Genomic DNA, 11244 nt, shown 5'->3' on the forward strand with positions numbered 1-11244 from the left:
CTTATCCTTTTAAGAGTGACTCCTGGCCAGGCACGGTGGCTTACGCATGTAATCCCAGACCGAGGTGGGCAGATCACGAGGTCAGGAGATCGAGACCATCCTGGCTAACACAGTGAAACCCCATCTCCACTAAAAATACAAAAAATTAGCCGGGCCTAGTGGTGGCCACCTGTAGTTCCAGCTACTCGGGAGGCTGAGGCAGGAGAATGGTGTGAACCCGGGAGGCGGAGCTTGCAGTAAGCCAAGATCACGCCACTGTACTCCAGTCTGGGCAACAGAGCGAGACTCAGTCTCAAAAGAAAAAAAAAAAAAAAAGAATGACTCCTTTAAATATTATTTTCAGGGCAATACACAAATAGCATAATTGAAAAACATTCAATAAAAAGCAATTTGCAAGTAATATGATTTAAGAAGTGGGTACATATAGTTTCCATTGTAACTTGTAATATACACTAAGGTGGTATATGATCTGCAACAAGATGAAAACAAATAATAAAAATTGTTTTTAGGTAATATCTGCTCATACTTCATGGAGATTTTTTTCAAGAAAAGATCTACAATAGGAACTTCTTTTTTACTTTAAAACACCAGTGCAGTGAAACTTATCTCTGCTTATCTAGACTCTGTTCAGTTGTAACTCCCCTTTCAAAGTATTTGTCTTTAATTCATTTTATTCCTGTTAATCCAAAATGCAATTTAAAAACCCCACACATCTCAAAATGTCAATTCAAAGTGGCATTTACTATCCAGGCACTAAAGTATTCAGCACCTGTAATATGCCTAGTATTGGGCTACATATGCAATGAGATTACCTAAAAATAAAAACCATGCATTTTGTTTCGTAAACAAAAAGCATGCATTTTGTTTCATAGTTAAGACTTATGCATAGTGACCAATTAAAGAACACAGTATGCCAGGCTTTGTATGCAGACAAAAGTGCTATGGTAATTCTGAGAATTGTTGTATTATGATGAAGTGAGAAGTTGGGAAAATACATGGAGAAGGTAAAGCAAATTAGGAATGCTGTAAATGCCTAAAGTGGATGGTGAGGAGGAAAAGACAGTGTTCGAGGTTAGGGAAACAGCAAGAACAAAAAGAGTGAAAAAGGTGAGATATTTTAGGCAGGGGAAAATTAATCATCATCCTAAAGCAGATTTGTGTGTTTGGAGTGGTGGGGACGAGTCTTTTTTATATCCCCAAGCTTTGCTTTCAAATTTACAACTGTCAAGTTTCAGAGTTTCTCACCTATCTTTATCTTGTTGATGATTTTACTTATAGCATTCTCTTGGTCATGCTGTCCTGATTTTACCTTATTGCATAAGCTTTTCACTCTAGAATCAGAATATCCTTTCTTATATAGTTCTATACACTGAACAGTTGCCCATTTCCTGTTTTTTTTTTTTCTTTTCTTTTCTTTTTTCTTTTTATCTAGCTGCCAGCATTTTTTTCTCTTAAGACTAGCATTGAAGATCCGGGACATGATCCAGGCTTAAGTTGGCCAATGCACTTCAGTCCGCAAATGTTTATTAAGCCCTTACTGGGAACAGGCATATATACAGATGGAAAAGCCATGGTTCTTGCCCTTTGGAAGCTTTTAGCCAGGGTTAAAGCCTCTTTCCTGCCTCAAGTCTGCCTACAATTGCAATTTTAAGTTTGCCAAAATAGGAAAAAATAAAATGAAATGATAAATGCTAAGAAGGCTAAAAACTCACCAAAAATAAGAATGAATAGCTTATACCTGTGAGGCATCTGTGACGAAAGTGTAGCATGATAGAGTCGTTTGGGTCTTTACTCTGTCACTTCAAGTATAACTTTGAACAAGATGATACAGGGAAAGAAGAGGGGACTGGCATTTCTTGATTATCTATGATGTGTCCAGAACTATGACTGGTATTAATTATGTATTATTATTTAATATTCACAGATCACACTACCTCCAAACCCCCTTAGAAAACCATACCACCACCACAAAAAACAACAACCAGATTCTTCCTCTTTTAAAGACGACCAAAACTTAGGTGCAGTTAGGCTAACCTTGGAGTTTCAGACAGACCTGAGATTTCACCCTGGTCTCAACCCCTTAACTCTACCACTTATTAGAATTCTGGCTAAGTCATTCATTCATTTATTCAACACCTAGTATATGTCAAACATGCTGCTTGACACTGGGTTTGTTGTTGTTGTTGTTGTTTGTTTTTTGGAGACAGAGTCTTGCTGTTTTGCCCAGGCTGGAGTGCAGTGGCATGAACTCTGCTCACTGCAACCTCCGCCTCCCAGGTTCAAGCAACATTCCTGCCTCAGCCTCCTGAATAGCTGGGATTACAGGTGCACGCCACCATGTCCAGCTAATTTTTGTATTTTAGTAGAGACAGGGTTTCACCGTGTTGGCCAGGCTGATCTCGAACTCCTGATCTCAGGTCATCTACCCACCTCGGCCTCCCAAAGGGCTGGGATTACAGGCACGAGCCACTGTGCCCAACCGACACTGGGTTTTAAGGCAACATTGTGGCATGCTCCCTTTCCTCTAAGCTCTTACAGTTCAGTAGAGGCAGACAGCTATGTAAGGAAGCCCCTGTAGTTAAGTGATAGATGTAGTTCTGAGGGTCTGTAAACTGTAGTGTGGGGTACAAACTAGAACCTAGTCCATTCTAACCCTGGATTGGTAGGTGGCAGAGCTCAGGAAAGCTCTCAGAGGAGAGGTTACCCTGGGATCCACATAGTCACCCATTGAATCAGGTGATCATGAGAAAGAACAAGATATTCTAACCTAAGTGAGCATTAGGGCCTGAAACAGCTTGGTAAGAAATGAAAGTGTTTCAGGTCTGGCTGCAGTAGAGAGCTGCAAGGTAGTGGTAATAAAATCTACTTCACTTGTTAGAGGATTAAAGAGGTAACATATAGAGAGTGCTAACCATAATGTCTGAGACATATTAGGTGCTCAGAAAAAAAATGTTTCTTTTCTGCTTCCTTTCAGTTTCTCCAATTGATTATATCACTTTCCACCTCTGAAATTCTATAATTTTTATCACACTGTATGGGTTCTGATTGTGAACTGGTTCACACACTACTCGGCACACTGTTCATGTTCAGTTAACAGTCTCTACCACATTTACTAGAAGGCTGGTAAAACAAGATGTAAATTTTAATAAATGATTGAAGCAAAAGCTGAATTGAACTTCAATACTTTCTTCTCTGTCCCTCTACGGTAACTACAGTAACTTGAATCGATTCTTTTGCATATATGTGTCATGAATATATAGAGCTTCAGTATCAGTTCCACACACTGAGGCAGAATTTAATATGTTTCCAGGGGAATTGTCCATTTGCTTCCAAACCGACAAGAGCTGCTTTTCTGTCTCCAGAAGTTTGTAAGATCACAACATCCACCATACTGCCAGGAGGAGACTTGAAGGCAACGTACCATAATAATATGACCTTAGAACCCATCATTTGTACAGAACTTAGAGTCAGCCTTATCTCCACCCCTAATTTGTCTCTGTCTCTATTATATGGTCCTGTACATACTTTATCCCCTCCAAAAGTGTGTAAACTCTGAAGCCATGACTTGTTTTATTCAACTTGTTCAGCTGCTGCTAGCTGCCCCAATCTACAGTGCTTTACCCTTTTCAGATAATTAGCAAATATTTGTTAAATTTTACAGACACCAAGTTGTTTTCTTTTCTCTACTCGCATGCAGTATGGTGGCAGCAGGCATGGTTTTGAGATGCAGAATTACAGCGGCGAGTTTGAGGACCTGTACATGCAGCGGAAAGGCTCTGCTAGTAATCGCAGCATTGGCGTCAAGAACCATGCATCCATCCAGATGAATGTGGTGGAGGCTGACAAGGTCATAGGCAGGTTTAATGGCCAGTTTAAAACCTGTGCTATCTGCGAGGTCATTCGCAGGGTGGGTAAGTCAGATGACTACATTCTGTGATTGGCCAAGGCCAGTGGCATCATCTGAAAAAATTTTTGACTGGAGAGAATCATGGATATGGAAAGTTTGTCATAAATAAATAGTGAAAACCTAAAAAAAGGAAAAAAAAAAAGAAATTAAAAAACATTTAAAAAATACCCAGTTAATCAGAAATTAAACATAATCCCACTTATTATAGTAGGGTTCCCTGAGCTGTGGTGGCATACTTATCTAAGATTAGTAGATGGAGGGTACAGCAGGAGGTACCTTATCATTTCAGACTGTAGCTGTCATGTCATTTATCATGTATTTTCAAAGAATCTGTATGGCGTGGTTAAAAGCATGAGCCATAAAGTCATAACAGCTGTTTTTGAACCCTATTTAAAGTCATAAGACCTTGTGCTTGTGCCTAATCTTTTCGTGCATCAGTATTCTGTTCTGTAAAGTAAGAGTAATCATAGACGCTATCATATAGTGTTGTCAGAAAGATTTACTGAGTTAATACATCTAAAGCATTTTAGGATAGCATGGGTACATTGCAAGTGCCCAATAAGAGTTAGTTCTTACTTTGTACTCTGCGAAAGTTTTATATAAATGTTAACAGGAGCAAGGTAGTAGCTTGTCTACAGGAAGGAAATGCAGGGCTATAAAGAAGAGGGAGGGCTGGGCGTGGTGGCTCACGCCTATAATCCCAGCACTTTGGGAGGCCGAGGTGGGTGGATCACGAGGTCAGGAGATCAAGACCATCCTGGCCAACAAGGTGAAAACCTGTCTCTACTAAAAATACAAAAATTAGCTGGTGTGGTGGCACACACCTGTAATCCCAGCTACTTGGGAGGCTGGGGCAGGGGAATTGCTGGAACCCAGGGCATAGAGGTTGCAGTGAGCTGAGATCGCACCACTGCACTCCAGCCTGGCGACAGAGCAAGACTCTGTCTCAAAAAAAAAAAAGGGGGGGGTGGGAACATATCCAGAAATATGTTTGTAATCCTACTCTAGGACAGATACTTCTCTAGGGAGAAAGCTATCCCTGTCATGAGGCGTGAGGACAAGGTACAGAACTCCTCTTATCCCCCACCCCATTTGCTGGGTAAGGACGAAAGTGTCTCTCTTGGTGGTGAAGATGCCTATATCCTGCAGTCTTTTTTAAAAGCATGGTCAAACTTTTTTAAAAGCATGGTCAAAACTCTATCACAGAATTGTATTTCATGTCAAATGAGTCATATTTCCTGTTAAGAATATTTGCGAGTATCTTGGTATTTTGCACTATACAATCAGATTTTTTTTTAGGCATATATGAAATTTTATAAGGTATAGTGATGATATGGAGCAGTTTTAACAGAGGATTTAAATATTACTGATATCTTAAAAACATTTGTTTTAATAATGGAGGCATATATATTCTTTTAATAGACCTTATAACTTTTACTTTTTGGAAAGCAAAGACATGAACATTTAACTTGGTATAATATAATATTATTAGACAGGAAAAATATTCTTTTAAAAAAGTTAAAAGAAATGTTTTGTAGAGACAGAGGCTCACTGTGTTGCCCAGGTTTGTCACAAATTCCTGGCTACGAATGATCCTCCTGCCTCTGCCTCCCTAAGTGCTGGGATTATAGGTGTGAACCATCATGCCTGGCCAAGGAAAAATAATTATTCTTAACAGTAAAACACAGTGAGGCTAATGATGATAGAAGACATGTTATCAAAGGAAAACACTGACTTATGAGGAAAAATGATTAATCAGGTATTGGGAGAGATGACTTATGAAGGTCACTGTGGCAGTGGAATAAGCCTTTCGGGATAAGGACATTTATTTAATCTGTGTCAGTCTTTCTCACTTCTCATAGGTCTTTGAGAGCCACCTTTATGCAAAATACATGGGGGTTAGGTTATATTTTTCCAGTAGAAGACAAAATGTAGCAATCACTCTTTCTTCCCTCATTGTCAAAATTCTTCCCGTTTAAGGATCTCAGAATCCTGCAGTTAGCTACGATCATATATTGACTTTATCAGAAATGTGTAACATGAAATGTGTAAAGGGAAGCAATCTATTTTTTTAAAAAAGAATCTTCATTATATGGCAACTTTCCATCTATTTTTATAGTCATACAGTTATAAATATATAAGATTGATATATCTAAAACAAATTGAAATAAAATTATAATTATTTTACTTTTCTCAAACTATTCTGTATCTGTGTTTTGACTGTAAGTCACCTCAATGCCATTGTTTAAGAGGGCCAGAATCTACATATCTACTTTTTTTTTTTTTGGTAGAAATTTCATTTTCCAACAGAAAGCCACATCGGATGTTCTTCCACGGTCTAATAATGAGTGTAAAACTAGAAGATGGTGCTTTTGTGTTGATAAACACATCAAGGTGGTGGGAAGGTGGTGCACCTGGAGAAGTATGGATGCTTTGTGCACTACCACTTCCTGTACCTTGCCCTATGCATCTCATCTACGCAGCTGTTCCTGAGCTGTATATCTTTAATAATAAACCAGAAAACTGGGTATGACATGAGATGGTGACACAGTAATAATCTCATTATTTCTGATGATCTGAAGAATGCCCAAAAAGTGCACCGAAAGATTAGTTTGTGCACTGGGCTCATCTTGATTCACCTGGTCACTACTACTGGGAGGTGGTCAGGAACATGCAAAGAATGGCATCTGGACATTTGCAAAAAAAAAAAAAAAAAACAAAAAAAAAAAAAAAAAAAAAAAAAAAGCAAAAAACTCTCTTTGCTAACAAGAAACGTTACAACTGTTTATAGAACTTGGAACTTCGACTGTAACTAAGAGAAACAGAGGCTACGTCTCCACCAACACAATGCCTGAGACTGCCTTCTGCATGGAACTCCAAATACACAAGAGAGTTTTCCTGGATATAGACATTGGAAACATTTCATTTTTCAACATTAGCAATGGTGCAGTGGTGTGATCTCGACTCCCTGCAACCTCCACCTTCTGGGCTTAAGCGATCCACCTCAGCCTCCCAAGTAGCTGGGACTGCAGGCATGCGCCACCGCGCTCAGTTAATTTTTAAATTTTTTTTTTTTTTGTCGAGATGGGTTTCATTATATTGCCCAGGCTGGTCTTGAACTCCTGGGCTCAAGCAATCCTCCTGCTTTGGCCTCCCAAAGTGCTGGGATTACAGGCGTAAGCTACCAGGCCTGGCCTTCTGACATCTTTGTATTCACTAAAATTTCTCCCTCTGAACCACTGAGCCCATTCTTTTCGCCTTCAAATCCAAATAATGATGATTAGGGCACTCTGAGTATATATACTGTGATGCAACTAGGTTCAGTAATCCTTGCAGTATATGCTGGGGAAGATCATGAGACTGCAACCACACACACACACACACACACGCACGCACACAAACGAATATTTGGAAAAGATCTATTTACTTAAAGAAATATTTTATTATGTTGCTTATTAAAATGTTAAAGGTCAAAATGTATGGAACCTCTTAAAATCATAAGCACAGATTTTAATAGTCTAATATTAATTAGAAAAGACACTACATTTTCTTTGTATGTTGATAAAAAAGTTTGCTTTGGGGTCTGGGATTTGACTTCTGTATTTGTACCTCTTGAACTTTCAGATCACGTCATAGCATTTTAGTTTGTTCTAAACACTAGCCAGTGTATTACGAAGGTTTTTAACTCATGAAAAGTATTTTATTATGTCCAAGAATTGCATGATTCATTAAAATGAAAGTCTTTACAATGCTTAATCTACTATAAGCCAGTAAATAAATTTAAGGAGTAAGAAAGTAACATATGGCTATAAAATTTTCTGAAAAAAATCTGAAAGACAAGAAATTTCAATATAGTTTTTCTGCTAGTTACAGCCTGCCCTTAATATCTCAATTTCTGCCTAAAAATTGATTTCAGGTTACACATTTTTATTTCACAAATTTGCTAGAAGAATATGATTTAACAATAGATGTTAACATCTTTTGGTAGTAAAAGTGTTTGTAAATGTTTGGCCTTCTTGTTATTAGTAACATAGTAATCCCCCATCCCCACGGTTTCGCTTTCCTCAGTGTCAGTTACCTGTGGTCAACAATGGTCTGAAAATATTAAATAGAAAATTCCAGAAAAATGAATTGGTAAATTTTAAATTGCATGCTGTTCTGAGTAGCCCGACTGGTAGATGAATCATCCCTTTGCCCAGTATATCTGTCTACACTCTCTGCCTGTTAGTCACTTAGTAGCCTTCCCAGTTTTCAGATCCATTGTCACAGTGCTTGTATCCAAGGAACCCTTATTTTACTTACTAATGGCTCCAAGTGCAAGCATAATGATGCTGGCAATTCGAATATGCCAAAGAGAAGCCATAAAGTGCTTTCCTTAAATGAAAAGGTGAAGTTCTCAACTTAATTAAAAAAAAAATCATATGCTGAGGTTGCTAAGATCTACAGTAAAAATGAATCTTCCATCCATGAAATTGTTATATTGTTCTAATTGTTCTAATTTATTATTGTTAAGCTCTTACTGTACCTAATTTAAACCCTGAACCTTATCAAAGGTATGTATATACAGGAAAAAACATTATACATACATGGTTTGGTTACTATCCTCACTTTCAGGCATCTACTAGGAGTCTTGGAATGTATCCTTCCTGGATAAGGGGGGGAAATACTCTACAATATTTTTGCTTTTTTTTTTTGAGACAGGGTCTTGCTCTGTCACCCAGGCTGGAGTGCAGTGGTGTGATCACAGCTCACTGCAATTTCAACCTCCTGGGCTCAAACGATCCTCCTGCCTAAGCCTCCTGAGTAGCTGGGACCATAGGTCTGCACTACCACATCTTGCTAATGTTTTTGATTATTAGTAGTCTTCGCATTTTTAAGTTATATGTTTGTTATGGGGTGTTACAGAATATTGTGACATTAGTCATTAGTGTACTATAAAGATGGGAGGATATCCAAATTTTGTCACATGCTTGGTGAAAAAATCAAAGAACATATTGCTTGGTGTTACCCTCATCTTTCAGAGGGGGTCTATACATTATTACACATTTAATTATACATTTAGTATAATTATACATTTTAATATCAAAAGTCAAGTTACATTGGTACATACAAGTAATCTTTACCACATTAATTGTATATCGACTTATTTATTTACTTACAGACAGGGTCTTTCTCTGTCATCCATCCAGGTTGGAGTGCAGTTGGTGCTATCACAGCTCACTGCAGCCTCAACTGCCTCGGTTCCAGTGATCCTCCCACCTCAGCCTCCCAAGTAGCAGGGACCACAGGCCTGCACCACCCCTCCATGTCCAGCTAATTTTTGTGTTTTTGGTAGATATGGGAAGTCTCAACATGTTGCCCAGGTTGGTCTTGAACTCCTGAGTTCAAGCAATTCACCCACTTCGGCTTCCCAAAGTGCTGGGATTATAGGCGTAAGCCACTTCGACTGGTCAAACTTCTTGTTTTTAAGAGACACCAAGCCTGGAGTGCAGTAGTGCCATCATAGCACACTGCAGCCTTGAATCCCTTGGTTCAAGCCATCCTCTTGCCTCTGTCTCCTGAATAGCTGGGTTTACAGGTGCACCACCAGCACACCTGGCTAATTTACAATTTTTTTTTTTTTTAAAGAGATGAGGTCTTGTTATGTTGGCCATGCTGGTTTTGAACTCCTGGCCTCAAGTGATCCTCGTAAACTGCGTTTGAAACATTATAGCAGGCTTGTTGTGATCAGGTGAAGTTATGTCAGGCCAAAACTTTGTATGTTTGTCTGACTCCAGTTTTGAATTGCATGAAATGACTTAATCTCTCCATTATTCTGCTTAAAAAAGAATTCAAAACAATTCAAATGGAGGAATGAGACTCCACGATGAAGCCCACAGCAACGAAAGTGGTCAGCTTGTTTCTAAATGGAAATCCCCAACTGCCACACCACATCAATCATCTGACATATAATCTCACTTCTATTGAGCTGGAATCTACTTTAAAGGTCAGGTCTCTGGATGAAGAATTTTAGTTTAGTGGGTTATGTAGCAGAAATGCCTAAATTCAGAGCACTGTTTTAGTGTTGGCAGAAATAGCTTCTCTTCAAATAGCAGAGAAGAACGAACAAGGATTTTAAGTTCAAAGTTTTTGTCTAAGCACATTTTCTAATGTTTCTACCCGTTATCTCATTAAAAATAAAGAAATGGGGTGGGGATAGAACCACATTCACCTACTTTCATAGAAGGTGCATACTGGAGTCCTGCAGATACAATTTATTTGGTCTATATTTTAAAAATTAGGAAAATGCCACATTAGAAAAAAGTTCCAGGTTTTTGGTTCTCTTAAGAAACTGTAACTTCTGAGCAGAGTGTGTGTGCCTATCTTCTTCTGTGGAAAAGTAGGCTGGAGCTCAGAATTGGCTGCTCTCTTTACAGAGGCTCTACAGTTTTCCATTCCCTACCACTCCTGAACGTTTACTCCCGTATTTATTTTGCTGCTTCACCCTGCAGTCAGGAGACTCCTGAAGTTTATAAAATTGATGCAACGGGGCTTTTTTTTTTTTTTTGGCAGGGGGTGCAAATCTCTTTAAGAGGGGGACGCAGTGGTCGCTTTTGCTTTCAAACAGCCCTAGATTTGCCCGTTTGTCAACGATCTGACCCTAACCTACTTCTTCAGGGTGGCCAAAAGCAAAAAATTATGAATCAAAGAATGGTCCCCAGTTACCGCGAGCCAGCTGTGTGACCTTGGGCGACTCCGTTAAGTTTTAGCGAAGGGTGATAAATGGTCTGTAAAACGGCCTTAATACCTGCTCTGAATACCCCCATATGGCTGTCGTACACCAGGAGTGAGATGTTTAAAGTACTCCTAAGTAATTTATAAACTGCAAAACGCTTCCCAGCACAAGCGTCCGCTACACAGTGCGACGACAGCGAGTCGGCTTTAGAAGTCCAGTTACTGGAAACCACTCCACTTCCGTCCTGCTCCCACGTCCCACGCTCAGGGTGGGCGAGCGGAAGGAGATTCTCAAGGGAGAAGGCCTGGAAAACTGGCTAAGAAACGAAGCGAGAAGTTCCTTAGCGTGGGTAAAGTTGTTGGCGGCATTTTTAAGCCCCTAGAGTGACATAGCGACTCCTAGCCGACATGACGGACCTGGGTGCGTGACTAGCGCGGGAGCCAGTCCCAGGGCCACCTCCCTGCTCGAAGTCGGGCCTGGTCAGTACCCTCCCAACGCAACCCCGGACCAGGGACCCCCGACTTTGCCCTAGTCCCCAACCCCCACAATCACCTCCCTTGGTCCCCCTCCACGTGACAAGAGCCGGAACCGTCACTTCCGGCGGCGCGGGCAGCGCGCCTGC

The 11244-nt window shown here is 39.9% G+C and overlaps 1 protein-coding gene across 1 annotated transcript in view; it reads left to right on the plus strand.

The window, feature by feature from the left end:
- The first annotated feature begins 3691 nt into the window (after positions 1–3691).
- BMP2K (BMP2 inducible kinase) overlaps positions 3692–11244 on the plus strand; it is a 151788-nt gene continuing 144235 nt past the window's right edge. The window contains exons 1-3 of the mRNA XM_011966241.1: positions 3692–3907; positions 10460–10626; positions 10788–10971. Coding sequence (XP_011821631.1) covers positions 3692–3907; positions 10460–10626; positions 10788–10971 — 567 coding nt within the window. The remainder of the gene's footprint in view (positions 3908–10459; positions 10627–10787; positions 10972–11244) is intronic.

The sequence above is a fragment of the Mandrillus leucophaeus genome, unplaced genomic scaffold (assembly GCF_000951045.1).
Source record: "Mandrillus leucophaeus isolate KB7577 unplaced genomic scaffold, Mleu.le_1.0 Scaffold75, whole genome shotgun sequence".
In the NCBI taxonomy this organism is placed as follows: Eukaryota; Metazoa; Chordata; class Mammalia; order Primates; family Cercopithecidae; genus Mandrillus; species Mandrillus leucophaeus.